Below are 18,074 nucleotides of genomic sequence, written 5' to 3'. Positions count from 1 at the left end.
TTTCCTCACTTTAGCCCTATTTCTTCTCTCTCACTCTGTTCTTTGAGCTAAACAGGCATATAACATAGTGTGACAGTGTGTTCTAATCTAGTTTCATCTTGTCCCAGATAGACTTGCCTGGTTGTCTGTTCCCCCCAATATCCCCAAACCAAATGTAACTCTAACTGGGACAGAGTTCAGTCTGAGGAGAAGCGCTTCATGAAAAATTATCGACCGCAGACCATAATAGTTGGCTCACCCTGGAGACCAGAGAACAGCAAGGAACAGCTATCGTCATGGTGATGGCTCAAAGAACATGCAGGGGAGACGTTTGTCCTCAGACACACACAAATGTATGAATTTACATTTACGTCATTTAGCAGACACTCTTATCCAGAGCGACTTACAAATTGAATCACATACGCACACAAACATCTAACTTTTAGAAGCAAATATAAACCTGCACAAACACACAGTGAAGAATGAGAAAGGTTGACTCATACAACAATACTTAATTGAGAGGAAGGTTAGAGATAAAGATGGAGAGACAGACGAGTCTGGTGTTGTGTGTGATGAAATGTCACACCATGACCGTGTCATGACGGAACTCTCAGGGGCTATGACACACTTCCTGTTTGTCCCATGTCGCCATCTGCTCTTTCTCAGTCACTTCCTGGTGCACAGGTACGAGAATGCCTGTCTCCACGGCAACTCACCCTGGCAGCTGGGTGGCATGGCCATGAACGAGAACAGGCTGTTTATAGTGGTGCTGCTAGTGGGTGTGTCATTAGTGAAAATGCCTGCATCTTTGAATGAGTGTGTGTGACGTGTGTATGTGTGTGCATGCATATGAGTGTGTGTGTGCAAGCATGTGTGCCGTTAGTGTATACATGCATCTCTGAGTGTGTGTGTGTTTGTTTCTCTCTCTGTGTAACTCACCGAGGCGGCTGCCATTGCTGGGGAAGGTCATGAAGGATCCCAGGCTTCCTCCGATGACACTGTGTGGCCTGCGGAGGGGGGGCTTCTTGAAGGAGCCAGTGTACTGGTGCAGGAACGAGTGCATGCTGTGGGAGGAGGGTGGTCGCCCATTACGCACGATCGGCTCTGCAAGGAGAAACAATATGTCAATCAATTAGCCAATATGTCAATCAATCAGCCAATCTATTGATCCATCTATCCGATTCATCACGCAATCTACCAATCAATCAATCAGTCATTTGTACAAGTAGTTCATATACGGTTCTGTCTTCTGTTGAGCAGAATTCAGTAAACAGAGTGCTTCCTTGTTTCGTTATGTTTTACATAAAAAGGGTAGAAAAGAACACTTATGCAACCTAAAGTAGGTCAGAGGATTTTAGCTTCATACTTCAACAGCTATAAATGTCTGTTTATATGTGAGTGTTTTCCTTCTCTGTGTGATGTCTTTTCCACAAATATTGTGGCAGCATCACCTGCCGTCTCCCTGCGTTGTGTGTGTGTGTGCCCCAGTAGGTGTTTCATCCCACCAGGCTGCTTCTGTTGTTACATATGGACATAAAGAGCTACTCTCTAGGACACGATCATTCACCCTGCTGCTCTCTCTCGCTTTCCCTGTGTGTCAATTTCCCTCTCTTTCTTCCTCTATGTGTCTCTCACCCGTTCTCTCGGTCTCCCTCAGGCCATTGGCACACCAAACTCTCATTAGCCATCATATTGAATCACTTCAGAAGGCAAGAAAGGATACTGTTGGCTGCCAGCTACATCAAACATTTCAACTGTATCCTCGGGGCGACCAAAGGGCCCTAATGTGTGTCCACTGGCTGGCTGTATCCTTCTCTACTGGCATTCAGTCAAGACTCACTTCAGAATAGTAACATTATTAGTCTCTAATCACTGGGACTGGCACAGAGCTCTGGAGTGGGTGTGCGCTCTGTTTGTTTACTAATACAATCTATAATACTCATTCACACACACACCTACTGACCGTTGTCCTTGTTGCCGCCGTCCTCGATGGTCATCTGTTCGGCCAGTTCAGACAGAGACTCGTCTATGGTGTGGCTGGATCGCAGCGTCAGGGACAGACGCCGCTTAAACCTCTTCATCTTCTCCATCACACACTCCTCAGGGTTGGCTGGGCTGGGCTGGCAGGGCCTGTAGAGCACAGAGGGCAAAGGTCAGCACTGGACCTACACACACACTCAATTATTTTTAACGTTTTAGTCATTTAGCAGACGCTCTTATCCAGAACGACTTACAGTAATGAGTGCATACATTTTCATATGTGTTTGTACTGGTCCCCCGTGGGAATCGAACCCACAATACTGGCGTTGCAAGTGCCATGCTCCACCAACTGAGCCAGACACACACACACACACACACACACACACACACACTGTGGTGGCATAAACAAATAACTTGTAATTGTCTCGCTAGTCACTTCTAGTCCAATGTTGCTCACATAGCGACATGCTAGCTTCCTTATCTTGAGATTGGTACAGTTGGGTTGGAGTAAGTACGTTGTGTTGTGATTATGTTATTATTCCAGTATTGTACATGCTACCAACACATGAACACACCTACATATAGACAGTGAGAAGCCCAATCCTTAAGCTGCAAGAGTATGCATGAGAACATAAGTGTGTGTGCTAAAATAGCACCCTTCATAAATAAACTACGCCTCCTTTTAATCTAATATTTATGAGGAGTAGAGGAATACTGCAGTCACTGCACCTCTCCTTAGCACTCAGTACTAAGCTAGGGCCTTAATAAAGCATGAATTAAACATGAATTTAACAGCCAAACATGAATACTGCTTTCCTTAATTTCAAGCAAAATGCATTAATACACACACATATCCACACAGATGCAGACACACACACACAAACACACCACGCGCAGACACTCATCCATCATTTATCAAAGCCATCTCCTGTGGCTAAAATGACATAATGAGAGGTGCAATACAGAGGTCAACTTTAAATTCACAGTACCAGCTAAATATAGGAATAGCAGTCACACACACACACACACACACACACACCTCCCCATCAGTGTCCTCAGACTATCCACACCCTAATTAACAGCAGTGGTCATCATGTGGTTGTGTCCTATGGTGTGATTGGTGGGCTGCAGTGACAGATCTGGGCCAGCGGCTGGAATGATTGGCCAAGGCAGGCTGGCTGGCTGAGTGTGATGGGAGGTGAAAAGGCCAGCAGACTGGGAGAACTGACCACATTCCACAGCAACACAAATACCTGCCTGGTCCGATGGTATGGCTGTGTTTTGTGTGCATCCATCCGTGTAGGACCTACTGTATGTGTGTGAATGTATCAATGAATTATGTGGATATGTTAGTGTTTGATTTATGTGTGTATGGTAAATATGCATAAATGTATGTAGAATACAGTATGTGTGTGTGTGTGTGTATCTATCTGTGTATGGTTTGTGTGTGTGTGTGTGCATGCGCATGTGTGTAGGCAGTGTGTGTGTTTATGTGTATCAGTACGTGCGTGTCTGTGCATGCTGACACAGCAGTAAGCCAGGTCACAGGAAACACCTTGCTCTCTCTGCCTCAGGCCAGTTTCCCTGCCCATTGTGTTGCCGCGGTGACGCCCTCGGGCGAGCGGGACCCCCCCTTCTAACCCCCCCCCCACACCATCCCGTACTGGACACGGCGATAACACACTGCCAGCCAGCAGTGGGATACAGTAAGCCACTACATCATGAAAACATCCTAACACAGCACTAACCTCACAACATTTATATTTACATTTGAGTCATTTAGCAGACGCTCTTATCCAGAGCGACTTACAGTTAGTGAGTGCATACATTTTCATACTGGCCCCCCGTGGGAAATGAACCCACAACCCTGGCGTTGCAAGCGCCATGCTCTACCAACTGAGCTACAGGGGACTACATCAGACAGACAGACACAAGATTATCTAACTATCCATCTCTCCATCCATCGACACTGTATATGCAAAAGTATGTAGACACCCCTTCAAATGAGTGGATGCGGCTATTTCAGCCATACCCGTTGCGGACAGGTGTATAAAATCAAGCACACAGGCACCGCCATAGGATTCCACCTTTCCAACAAGTCAGTTAGTCAAATTTCTGCCCTGCTAGTGCTGTTATTGTGAAGTGGAAACGTCTAGGAGCAACAACGGCTCAGCCGTGAAGCGGTAGGCCACACAAGCTCACAGAACTGGGCCGCAGAGTGCTGAAGCGCGTAAAAATCGCCTGTCCTCGGTTGCAAACTGCCTCTGGAAGCAACGTCAGCACAAGAACTGTTCATCGGGAGCTTCATGAAATGGGTTTCCATGGCCGAGCAGCCGCACACAAGCCTAAGATCACCGTGCGCAATGCCAAGCGTCGGCTGGAGAGGTGTAAAGGTCGCCACCGTTGGACTCTGGAGCAGTGGAAACGCGTTCTCTGGAGTGATGAATCACGCTTCACCATCTGGCAGTCCGACGGACGAATCTGGGTTTGGCGGATGCGAGGAGAACGCTACCTGCCCCAATGCATAGTGCCAACTGTAAAGTTTGGTGGAGGAGGAATAATGGTCTGGGGCTGTTTTCCTTGGTTCGGCCTAGGCCCCTTAGTTCAAGTGAAGGGAAATCTTAATGCTACAGCATACAATGACATTCTAGACGACACTGTGCTTCCAACTTTGTGGCAACAGTTTAGGGAAGGCCCTTTCCTGTTTCAGCATGACAATGCCCCCGTGCACAAAGCGAGGTCCATACAGAAATGGTTTGTCAAGATCGGTGTGGAAGAACTTGACTGGCCTGCACAGAGCCCTGACCTCAACCCCATCGAACACCTTTGGGATGAATTGGAACGCCAACTGCTAGCCAGGCCTAGTCGCCCAACATCAATGCCTGACCTCACTAATGCTCGTGGCTGAATGGAAGCAAGTCCCCGCAGCAATGTTCCAACATCTAGTGGAAAGCCTTCCCAGAAGAGTGGAGGCTGTTATAGCAGCGAAGGGGGGGACCAACTCCATATTAATTCCCATGATTTTGGAATGAGATGTTCGACGAGCAGTTGTCCACATACTTTTGGTCATGTAGTGTACCTTTCTCCTTCACTCCCTCTGAGATCATTAGCTCAACTGTATACACTGGAGACACCATCTGTCTGTCTAGACACACGCCTCTGTCATCCTTAACATTCCTCTGTCATTCCTGATGGCATGTGCGTGCATTGCAGGAATCTCTGAAATCATTCAATCAATGATGGTCTGGATCTGTGGCTGCAGTTTACCCAACCCCCACCCTGATACACCCTCACCCTGACACACACCCCACCCTGACATACCCTAACCCTGACACACCCTCACCCTGACACACCCACCATTGCACACACACTCATATGTCCAGCCTAAGCCTATATGCTCAAATTACCTCCAGGCTTGGAGGCAACGGTCAGTAGGGCACAACGTCAAAGAACGATCAGATAGAAATATATAGTGTAGAACAAACATGCCTCACTGTCATGAAGAGTGAGTAATCACATTAGCTCTATACATGACATTTCTATCTGTGCCCTCAAATGTGCCTCAGGCCAACGCATATAAAACGCATCTAGCAGCACATCCACCCTCACCAGTCAACCACTAATCTATCAATGAAAATCTATAACACTGTGTGTGTGTTAGGGGATAAAAGATTAGGTCTCCCCCACCCTTCGCCCCACATGCCCTAACACCCACCATGTACCAGGCAGGGACTCTTTGATGTCAGGTTTAAGCGTGTGTGTGTGTGTGTGTGTGTGTGTGTGTGTGTGTGTGTGTGTGTGTGTGTGTGTGTTGCACGGGTATGACCTGGTTCTCGTCTCATCTCGGCTGGAGTTGATCTCATTAAAACCAACATAGTTAATGAAGGAGAGGAGTGTGTGTGTGAGCATGCGTGTGAGTACTGTGTGTGTGGGGACATTTTGCCGGTCCCTATAAGGAAAAAGGTTATTTTAGGCTTGGGGGTTAGGTTTAGGGTTACAATTAGGGTTAGGGATTAGGTTTAGAGTTAAGGTTAGGGAAAATAGGATTTTGAATGGGAATCAATTGTTTGGTCTCCACAAGGATAGTAAAACAAACATGTGTGTGTGTTTTGCGTGTGTGTGTGTGTATACGTACATGCGTCTGTGGGTGTCTCCATTTGTTTAAGCACAACAAACCTGCTGGAAATAGGAGAGGAGATGGAGAGAGATAAGGAAAGGAAAAGAGGAGAGAAGAGAGAGAGGTAAAAACAGAGTGAGCAGGAGGGAGAGAGAGAGAGAGAGAGAGAGGGAAAAACAGAGTGAGCAGGAGGGGAAGAGGGAGAGAGAGAGAGAAAAACAGAGTGAGCAGGAGGGTGAGAGAGAGAGAGAGAGAGAGAGAGAGAGAGAGAGAGAGGGAAAAACAGAGTGAGCAGGAGGGTAAGAGAGAGAGAGAAAAAAAAACAGAGTGAGCAGGAGGGTAAGAGAGAGAGGGAGGGAAAAACAGAGTGAGTAGGAGGGTAAGAGAGAGAGAGAGAGAGAGAGAGAGAGAGAGAGAGAGAGAGAGAGAGAGAGAGAGAGAGAGAGAGAGAGAGAGAGAGAGAGAGAGAGAGAGAGAGAGAGAGAGAGAGAGAGAGAAACAGTGAGCAGTAAGGGAAGAGCGTGTGTTCGGAGTTCACTACTAGGATTTTCCAACAGAACATTCTCCATTTATCTTATCAGCCACACTCGTGGTCTTCATCACACACACACACACACACACACACACACAGTTTGGCAGTAGTGAGTGCCGTAATGCCAATAAGGCTATAATACTAATGTTACTGACATGTTCTGTTACCATCCCAACAACTCTTTCCTTGGTCTTTCCTTGTGCCAATGAACAGAGTGCAGGACACAGGCCTGGCCATGTGGCTGAGGCTGAGTATGCCTGTGTCTGCCCCTCAGAGCATCACTGTCCTTGGGCAGACAGGCTAGGAAAGTGAGCAGGCTGTGGAGGATTGGGTTGCTGAGACCAAGGTTGTGTCTGCTGCTGTGGGATGTGATACACACACACACACACATACTCCCTTTCCTGCTGCATAACCTCAGTTGGCAAGGAAATATGAGAAGAATTGAGGGCCAAGGAAGCCACAGCTGTCCTCCAATGTGTGTGTGTGTGTGTGTGTGTTGGGCAGTCTTTAATATCCAACAATAATGCTGCTGGTCCCATCTCCACTAACTAGAGCATTTCCCTCTCTGCCACCATGCAGCGCAGATATAGAGTTACTAGATTAGCTGTTCCCATTGGACAGGTTTCAGAATCCTGTATCAGCGGCACAGGGAGAAAACTCTTACCCTTGCTATTATACATAAGATAACTCTCTCTCCCTCCCTTTCTCTCACTACATCTCATTCTCTAACTCACTCTCTCTCTAGTGGTTGCACACACACACACACACAGTACAGCAGGGATCATCAACTAGATTCAGCTGCAGGCCGATTTTTTATTGAGCAGATGGTCAGGGGGCCGGAACATAATTTCAAATAATTTGTAGACTGCAAATTGACCACAAGAAGCCCAAACAGATATAATATTTGACTAAAACATAATCATTTAAAACCTTGCTTACAGTGTATAAGATCACATACACTGTGTACAAAACATTAAGAACACCTTCTCCCTCCCTTACCCTCAGAACAGCCTCAATTTGTCGGGGCATGGACTCTACAAGGTGTCGAAGCGTTCCACAGGGATGCTGGCCCATGTCCCACAGTTGTGTCAAGTTGGCTGGATGTCCTTTTGGTGGTGGACCATTCTTGATACACACGGGAAACAGTAGATTGTGAAAAACCCAGCAGTGTTGCAGTTCTTGACACCTACTACCATACCCTGTTCAAAGGCACTTACTGTAAACCTTTTGTCTTGCCCATTCTCCCTCTGAATGGCACACATACACAATCCATGTCTCAGTCCTTCTTTAACCTGTCGCCTCCCCTTCATCTATACTGATTGAAGTGTATTTAACAAGTGACATCAATAAGGGATCATAGCTTTCACCTGGATTCACCTGGTCAGTCTGTCATGAAAAGAGCAGGTGTTCTTAATGTTTTGTACACTCAGTATATAATTTATATATGTGTGGGAATACTTCAGAACAGATTTCCTAAATTAAAATCACTTGGAGTTGATTTGCTGGTGTTTGTACAGTCTTTTATATCCAACAATAAATAAAAAACATATCTACCTTTTTATTTTTGCTCAGAAAACTTGGGGGGGCTAAATAAAATCACCCACGGGCCACCAGTTGGGGAAGTCTGCTGTACAGGTAGAGCTGCACGATATGGGCAAATAATCTAATTGTGATTTTTTTTAACCAAATATTGCGATTGTGATTTGACTTGCGATTTAGATCAAAACAATAGGCTGAACTGTTGGAATCATATAAATAAAATGAGTATTCCGACTCTATGGTTGGTGTTGTTTGGCATGACAACTAATGAAAAAGACCTGTAGAAGTTGTTGCGACAGGGTAGTAACCAAAGTGTTGGTCAGAGTTTTCCAGGGGACCCTTATTACATTTGAATGTTACATTCATGAGCCTCTTGAGATATGGGTATTGCACATGTCAATATTGCAATTTTGATTAAAATATAATTCATTGTGTAGCCCTATGTACAGGCTCTGTGTATGAGATAAGCAGTCTTTGTCTCAGATACAGAGTAACAGAGACGGGTATCATCTCTGGGTAAGAGCGTCTGCTAAATGATGTATATGTAAATGTAAAACAAAGAGAGTTCATGTGACAGGGCTGGGGGACTGGGTATAGGGAGTGGGGGGGATACAGCATCTGGCATATCTGAATGATGTGAAAGGGAAAGCACATAGAACTCCCCATCAAACACAATCCAACACACTGGCTCTTGGGCTCTGTCCCGGTATCCCCCTCCATCTCCCTCGTCTCTCCCCCACTCTCTTTCTCTCTCTTATCAACATCCCTTCAAAAAAGCATACATGCGCAAGCAGGCACACACACACACACACACAGTCTATACATTCTTCTGTGAAGTCCTGACCCACATTCCAAACCCAAACCAGGCACTCCCTCAGATCTCCCCTTGTTCCCCTTAGCCTGTCCTTCTGGGGATCCCCCAGTGTATCGTGAGTAGGCCAGAGCTCAGTGAAGACGAGGAGACTTCAAAGAGCAGGCAGAGGGGGAGACGGCAGATGACAAAGCCTAATTAAGAATAATACACACACTCACATCCTTAAATTCCTTAAAATTTGACAACAAAGACAGCTCCCTTGAAGTCATGTCCCTAAAGATACAGTAGTTCCACCCCCATTTAGGGAAATCTGCCTTGAGGTTGAATAAGAACAGCAACTTTTCTCTCTCTCCCTTTTGTCTCTCTCTAGACCCTGAACTCCTCGTCACCATGGTGACCAAGGCCCCAGTCTATATTCTGCTTCCTAAAGACTACGAGGTCTAGACTATCCCAGAACTCTCTCTGGCTGGCTGCTCTTTTCTCTCCAGTCTCACTCCCACTCTTTGTCAAGTAACTAGGAAATATGATATGGTCGAATTAATATTCAATTGAAAATGGAAAAGGAAAAGAAAAATGGTATGAGAAGAGACGTGAATGTGTGTGTGTTGATGTGTGTGTGTGTGAGAGAGTGAGAGTGTGAAAGCGAGAGCAAGCGAGGGATAGAGACAGCGAGGAAAATAGAAAGTTAGCATATTTCGAGTGAGAAGAACAGAATGGTGTCTTTGTGTTTGTGTAAGAGGCATGACATCACCAGGGTAACTCCAGGTTAGCTGAGGAAGGTACAAACTAGAACAGAGAAAGAAAGAGTGAAAGAGAACAGAGATCAGAGAGAAACAGAGACAGAGCTGTACTGTAATTCAATACGAAACCAGGACAAAAAAAAATACCATGATTTCAAAATTTTATCCATAGAAGGGTCCTTTGGAGGAAGTTTTGTTGACATATGTATATAAAAGCATAACTGAGAAATAATTCATCAAAGTTGGCCTAATGACACCATAATGTTTCATCTGTAGGCGCTACAAAGCAACAATTGGTGTCATATGAATCTTTACCGCTTGCTCTGTAATATGAATAGTATTTTGATTTCAATAAACACATTTTTACATTAATTTATTAATATAAAAAAATATAAACATGAATATGGAAAAATATGAATTTATTGTTGAAGACAATATACTCTACGGGCATATCAAAAGTTCCAGAGTGGGATCTCTGCTACTTTTATTATGATCAAATTTTTAAGCATTACCAACAGAATGAATGTGAAAATGGATTCAAAATGGTCGCCTTCTGCTGGTCATGTGCAGGATGTGTAATGATACAAGTAAAAGGAGGGCCGTGATTGATTACATTGCCTACTGTGCCAATCTCTCTATAAAATGGGCTATAACTTTAAAACTAGTAGAGATCCCACGCTGAAACTGATATTCCAGTAGAGTATATTATGTTCAACAATAGTTAAAAAAATTGCTACATCTAAAAGATAGTTTTCAATATTTATGTTTATTATTTTCAATATTCATAAATGAAATGTACATTTTTGTGTGAAATCAAAATACTATTCATATTACAGAGCAGCGGTGAAGCTTCATATGACACCAACTTTCGCTTTGTGGCACCTACATATGAAACATTCTGTTGTCTTAAAGGAGGCATGGGTAAGGCCAAAATTATGCTTTTAGATACAAATGTCAAATACATGTCAACAATCCTTCCTCCAAAGGACCATTCTGTGGATTACATTTAATAATTTGACCCGAGGCTAAAATGATTAACACTGTGAAAAGCTATTCAACCACACCCCTGAGGCAAAGACCTACTACCTGTTCTTATGGCTGGGCGATATATCAAATTAATTAGAATTTTGGTTTTAGCGCGATGTCCCAAATGCCTGTATTGCAAGAAGGCTATTTTTGTTTGTTTTTATGAGCGTTCTGAGTCTTTTTGGTCTTGTCTCCTTGGATCCTTCTGTGCTGTGTGCACTGTGCACCTTCCCACTGGCACACAGACACCAAGCCCCTCCCCCTGCCACTCACAACAACTAAGATGAAATAACTTCTTCCTCTCTGACAACAAGCAGTTTAAACACGCTATTTGCATTTGAGGTTTGGTCCAACAGAATCGGTCATATGGACACCCGAAACGCTTAGACATAATTTTACTGTAATAGATGAGAACTTAACCTTTCTAACGATACCCTTTTTATGTCTCTTCTCCCAAAATGTTGAACAGAGCAGACCCTACTAAAACGAGAGTATCAATGAACATGATAGTGGAAAATGTATGCTTAGTTTGTCGCGCACGGCATTGCGGTACCACATTCCGCTAGCAGCATTTTAGCCACAGACTTATGTGCTAGCTGTCTTTTTATGCAATGAGCATAAAAATACACATTTATATCAGGAATTGGCAACTCGTTCTCATTCTGAGAAATAAGCATATTCCTATCCAGGTAAGATTTCAATATCTAAACAAAGTGAAGAGGCTATGTTGTTCAAACAGTTGGAGACAGACAGGAGGGTGTATTCATAACAGTTCAACTGTTCTACTTTGTTAGCAAGCAAATAGATCCAAGTTGGCTAGACTTGAAATATAAAGTTTAGCTGGCTACTCACTAGCACGTGGGCTTGTGCTTGAGAGATTGTTTGAGACATTTTCATTTTCTATAATGCCTGCTACCAGAAGTTGGTCATTATTGGGGGATGTGCATTGTAGATGGTTCTGGTAAAAATTTTAACAGAAAGGGCATTTTCATTGACAGACTTGAAAGCCAGATCAGTGATTATTGCAACAAAAAAAAAGCAGGTTAAAATATTTTGATAAAATAATACAATTATTAGTGGGTCTTATGGGTGTGGAAGGCTTACATTTAGCCTAGGTATAATTTTACAATCCCTGAATTAATGATATTATTGCTGACTGTTTGAAATAGTGTATTGACCTTTAAATTGTACAACAAAGTTTATTTCAGAGATTATTTTTTTGTTGTTGAGATATATATATCTCGTGAATTGCCCATAAGTAAAACATTTTTTATAAATAAAATAAAATGGAGATATGATTTTTAGGCCATATCGCCCAGCCCTACCTGTTCTGTGTGTCTGCTGTGTACAGAGAGGAGAGTGACGGGCTATAGTTACAGGCTTAGCCCTGGGCTAGCTGACATCACCCCTATGAGATAAAGATCACAGACAGTCACAGACTCCTGTAGGCCACCACACACACCTGTGTAAGAGAAAGGGGGTACAGCAGTGTACACACACACACCAGTGCCAGATGGGTTCCCTCATCTTGTAGGTGTGCCTTGTAGGTGTGCCTAACCAAAAGCACCACTGTCCTCAGATGAATCGGATCAAAAGACATGTAGACTAGAAGATACTTCCCAGCACTCACCCACACACAGCATTACACCCGTTCCTAGACCCTGAGGGAGTTCCATTAAGCTGAACCGCGGTGCACCGGGCTATAGCCTGTCATGTGAACGGGAAAAAGCAGTGAGGGAGGAGGGCCTTTCTAAAAATCAATCAGTAATCTGCGCCGCTCAGTCATGTTGTCAACAACGCAGCATGATGCATCATTCAGAAACATACATTTTCCATAAAATATATGTCAGAATTTTCAAACTAGTTTTCATTGGGAAGGCAGATAAAGGTTTTATATCAAAAGCAATCACTTTTGGATGTGAAAACAGAATCCTACTCATTACTCCACGTGCTTAACCTATGTCAATTTTGTTGAGCCAACTTCACTGGCTAACTCATTGATCCTGCTTTGTAGTACACCCCTCTGGAGGCAGCCCGGTTCCAAATCGAATACAATCAACGCAACCCGGTTAACCCAGGGAATGCCCGAGGCATTAATCAAATCCCCTCCCTCGCTCATCACTCCCCCTCCACACCCCTAACCTTGCCTTATCCCAAACACACACACACACACACACACACACACACACACACACACACACAAGCCCTTCCCTTAACCAAACTCAGCCTTATCTTAGCCAGCCTACCCAAACACACAGATGAGGTAGCAACATAAATAATGGAATACTGCCATTAGAGATATAACACTGCCTCCCCTCTGATCTTTTGACCTGCAGCCAGACTCAGGGGTGAGAGGTCAGGCATATCACTATGACAACCTGTGACCCCTGACCTCCCAAAATCCACACGAGCCAACTGGCTGAGAGGTAATGACTGCTGCAGCCAATAACCATAAACCAGTGCTGCCAGGGAGCAACCATTCACATTGATGTAATGGGATGTGTTAGCACAAAACGCTGCGGCTAGACATCCATCACACTGGTTGACTGGAATGAGCCCAACATGCACACACACACACACACCTCTCAGTGTAAGGAGATAAAAAGAGTTTCAGCGTGACTGACCCTGGAGGGATGAGCTGAAATAACAGCGCTAACGGGTAATAGACGTGTGCGTGTGTGTGTGTGAGAGAGTGTGTGTGTGTACATTAGAGGCCCTTGCGCAAACAGAGACAGAAATACCCATGTCCCAAATGCTGTAAAATCTCCTTCAGTGTGAGAGTGGAGAGAGGAAGCTGAGAGAGAGGAAGCCAAGAGAGAGAGAGAGAGAGAGAGAGAGAGAGAGAGAGAGAGAGAGAGAGAGAGAGAGAGAGAGAAAGAGAAAGAGAAAGGAGATAAGAAGAGTGGAGGGATAGCAAAGGAGAGAGGGAATGGGTGAAAGGGGGAGGGAGGAGAAGAGGAGGAGAGGGGCAATAAGGGGGGTTATTTTTAGGTCTGGGTACTGCAGACTCTCACAGCTGAATACACAGTGTGTTGTACAGAGGACAGGCCTGCCATTATACACAGACAAGCATAAACACCACACAGGAACGTGCTCCCTCCCTCTCTCCCTTTTTATATTTGACATTTTAGTCATTTAGTAGATGCTCTTATCCAGAGCGACTTACAGTTAGTGATACTGTAGCTAGGTGGGACAACCACATATCTCAGTCATACATTTTTCCTCAATAAAGTAGCAATCAGCAAAGTCAGAGCCTTTCTGATCATAAATACAAACAACACACAGAATAAAGCAGGAACATGTGTTATCAGAGCCCCATAGTGAGTGGCTTGACACACACACACACATACACAGGGTTTGAACTGGCGCCCAGACACGACAGTGTCATCTGTGTGAAGCAAGGGGGGTTGGAAAGGGACAAAAAGCACTGTGTGTGTGTGTGTGTGTGTGAGGGAGGGAGATAAGAAGATGTGCACGGACTAGGCTATACATTATCCCTGTGTCAAATGGAGAGATGAACGGGACAGACTCCAACATGACCCAAACCTCACCCCTAAACACACATTCTCTTAGCCAGTTTAACGCAACCCTTTGGAGTTGCGTAGACCGCTACCCTTTAACCAGCTTTAGCAATCTCTCAGTCTCGCATGACGACCCTTTGAAAAGATAAAAGACTCCTCTTCTCCTCTGTGCGTCGTTGTCTCATCCCTCTGTGTGAGGGAGGAGCAGAAGGCCACACCGGTGCTGTTATTGAAGCCTCTGTAGTCTGACAGTCAAGTCAATAACTGTCAGCCCATCCATCCTCTCTTCCTGTAGCATCATCCTCCCACCAGCCCTCTCAGCCTTACAGTTACCCATCTAGCTGTTTACTTCTCCTTTAAAGCCATACCACACTAACAAGGGCTAACGAGCTGCTTCCGGAAGACTCAGGACAGCCAGCCAGAGGAGCACAACAGGGAACGTGTGACTGTGTCCCAAAACACGGGCTTCCTCTTCGCAAGGAACAGCTGGAATAGTTCACATTCCACAGGACAGAGATAGGAGAGGGACACGTACTGAGGGGACACACAAACACAGATACACACGCAAGGATGTGAACATTAAAGCAGCAAAATGCCTGTTATCTAAAAGTGTATTCCAACAACATAAAGAGCATATCAATTCTTTCATCCTCGCAAGCTTCAATGGTTTATCACTTCACTGTCTTTTTTCCCACCGTTATCCGTTCACTTCAACTTTCTCTTTTCTTATTGATCCTCCCCTTTCTCACGACCCGCCCCAGGCCCCACCTCTAAACCATAAAGCCCTAGAGAACAGGTGTGCCCACCAGGTGCCCTTAGGGGTCATCCCAGAGACACCCAGGCCAGCACAGGTGGTTGTTGCATCCCACGGTCCCTGTTCTGTTCCCACTGGGCCAGCCAGCGGTGCTTCCTGTCTTTGTCCAGGTCGTTCCAGGTGTGACATTCCTCCTCTTCACCTGAGTGAGGGTTAAGAAGTCAGGAAGATAAATATTTCCGCCTCCCGCCTCCAGCTCAGGCTTCTCAACGCTTTCAGCTAGTCTCCTTTCCTCTCCATTATCTCCATGTCCTCTGATTTGGCTGGAAATTACACGTGAAGGCAGAATGGCTAGGAAATTAGACTAGGAAAGGAAGCCATTCAAGAGTGTTGCATGCTTCTCAGCCATATTTCCCCTTACCTCACTACCTCCTCCCAATACCACTTTAACCCCACTTCACAAGGTAAATAATTGATCTGCACACCAGTGTCATCTTCAACCAGTGCCAGTCGAAACAGCTGCTGACACACACATAGCCTGCTACCCAAGACCCTCCAAAAGAGTCCTGAGACTATCAGCACTAACACACACCAACATACAGCAGCCGACACACACACGTTACATGAGTTCTGCTACTGTACCATAACAGAACAAACCCTCCTTGTGATGTAACTTTACCTGCAGCTAGATCAATCAATCAAATGTATTTATAAAGCCCTTTTTACATCAGCAGATGTCAAAGTGCTATACAGAAACCCAGCCTAAAACCACAAACAGCAAGCAATGCAGATGTAGAAGCACTTTTTTCTTCAGCCTCTTGGCTGTTTGCTAACAAGGTTCCCATGACTTCCTAAAGCTCCAGAGCCCCACAGTGTTAGCTGAACTAGTGAACCAGAGTCAAAAGACACTGTACTCTACTGTCACTGTGCTGTCACCGTGTGCTATGCGGGTTGAGATATGATGGTCTGTACAGCACTGTGAGGGAATGTAAAGAATGTGCCTGTCAGAACAGTGTGCTCACTCCACTAGGCCCCACTATGTAAAGTTACATCACAAGGTAAAGTTTGTTCTGTTATGTTAGCTGAACTCGTGTTCCTCTGTGTGTGTCTGTGTATAGAGTAGGCTTTGTGGAGTTCAAGGCTCCATGAGTTAATCAGCATGTAACGTGACACCAGCACTCTGTATTAGACACAGTCAGTCTGTGCTGTTGTGCGTGTGTCTTTTTCAGGGAATTTGCCTATGAGTGTGTATAATGAGTATAGTATGTGAAATGTGTGTGTACAGTATTTGTGGTGTGCTTAGTGTATGAGTGCTACTGTGTGTGTGTGTGTGTGTGTGTGTGTGTGTGTGTAATATCTGTGAGTGTGTGAATAATCCGCCTGTCTGCTGCTGCTGCTCGGACAATGCCACCCTCTAATCTCCAGATTACCAGCCAATGTCCCAACACCCACAGGGCAACGCATGATGGGACAGTTTCCCCAGGGGGAGAGAGAGAGGGGGGGCACGGCTGTGACAGAGAAGGAGGGAGGGAAAAAAGAGAGGACAAAGACAGAATGTGTGAGTGCACACACACACACACACACACACACACACAGTGCCGGTCTGTGCATGGTACCCGGGTGGTGTTAATCAGACCCTGGGCTCCTTCCAAAAAGGGCAGCTCCAGTTCCCACAATGCCCCTCTTCAGACCACGACAGGAGGGCATTGGGCTCGTCTACAGAAACCCCTCAACCCCACCCAGCTTCCCTCCCTCCCTCCATCAAACTCTTTTCAGGGGACAGAAAGTGTATCCCTCAGTATAAGAAGTAGTCCCATTCCCACCAGAACACAGACCCACGTACATCGACAAAAGTCCAGAGCCATTCATATAAGATGACATCACAGCCAGATAACAATAGACTGGTATTGTACTGTTGGGCCTACACACTCTCATTCTCACACATTGCAGGCTGATATAAATGGCTGATTACGATATATATATGACCTCAATTCTCTCCATATAACAGCAGGAAGGAAGCTGCGGCTCGGTCGCCAAAGCAGACCAAGGATGTGTGTCTAACATACCTTGCAAGTACAGTCTATTTGTTTGCAGAGCAGCACACCAGACACTGAGACAGTGGTGCCTAAATACCATGACTAGTTATCACATAACACTGTAATCAACTACACTGAATGCTTTTTACAGTTGAGCTGTCTACACCACAACTTCCTCAGTTTCACTTTCAAACTATTAATAGAGAGAGAAAGGGATGATTCTCACCATACAAACAAACACAGAAGACCACCCCTCTTCCACATTCCTTACATGGCAGACATAGCTTCCATAATCAGCACGTGTGCATATGTGTCTGTCCCTCCGCCTCCCCTCCCTACTTGTGCTGATTCAGTCACCCATGGTCTAAAGCAGGCCTGGGAAAAAGAGCTGGTCAACTGTTGTCACACACAGCAGGGGGTGGACACAGGCAGCTGCTACATAAGTGGAGATAGCCAACAAGTCATTAGGTTTTAGGCATGGTCACCTATCAAATGATCTCCCCTAGGGCTGTTGCGGTGACCGTATTACCGCCACACCGGCAGTCACGAGTCAAATTCCACATGACCGTTTAGTCACGGTAATTAGGCTTCTCCAAGCTCTGATGCTGCTGCTGGTCATTAGTAGCCTACCAAACTTGCTAACTGCCACAAGCTTCCCACAATAAGTTGGGTGAATTTTGGCCCATTCCTCCTGACAGAGCTGGTGTAACTGAGTCAGGTTTGTAGGCCTCCTTGCTCGCACACACTTTTTCAGTTCTGCCCACACATTTTCTATAGGATTGAGGTCAGGGCTTTGCGATGGCCACTCCAATAACTTGACTTTCTTGTCCTTAAGCCATTTTGCCACAACTTTGGAAGTATGCTTGGGGTCATTGTCCATTTGGAAGACCCATTTGCGACCAAGCTTTAACTTCCTGACTGATGTCTTGAGATGTTGCTTCAATATATCCACATAATTTTCCTTCCTCATGATGCCATCTATTTTGTGAAGTGCACCAGTCCCTCCTGCAGCAAAGCACCCCCACAGCATGATGCT

General features: G+C 45.2%; 1 protein-coding gene across 2 annotated transcripts in view; it reads right to left on the bottom strand.

Moving 5' to 3' along the window:
• The window catches only part of LOC121543587 (cyclin-dependent kinase 17), a 33,109-nt gene that overhangs the window by 8,268 nt on the left and 6,767 nt on the right, over nucleotides 1–18,074 (bottom strand). The window contains exons 2-3 of one of the 2 annotated variants that reach the window (XM_041853587.2): nucleotides 1,943–2,109; nucleotides 919–1,083 (exon numbers count right to left, since the gene is read on the bottom strand). In XM_041853587.2, coding sequence (XP_041709521.1) covers nucleotides 919–1,083; nucleotides 1,943–2,069 — 292 coding nt within the window. In that variant the 5' untranslated portion in view covers nucleotides 2,070–2,109. Of the gene's footprint in view, nucleotides 1–918; nucleotides 1,084–1,934; nucleotides 2,110–18,074 lie in introns of those variants that run through there. The other variant, XM_041853588.2, reaches the window with a different exon arrangement.

This window comes from Coregonus clupeaformis, chromosome 20 (genome assembly GCF_020615455.1).
Source record: "Coregonus clupeaformis isolate EN_2021a chromosome 20, ASM2061545v1, whole genome shotgun sequence".
NCBI classification, from domain to species: Eukaryota; Metazoa; Chordata; class Actinopteri; order Salmoniformes; family Salmonidae; genus Coregonus; species Coregonus clupeaformis.
This window is presented reverse-complemented; position numbering and strand designations above follow the sequence as displayed.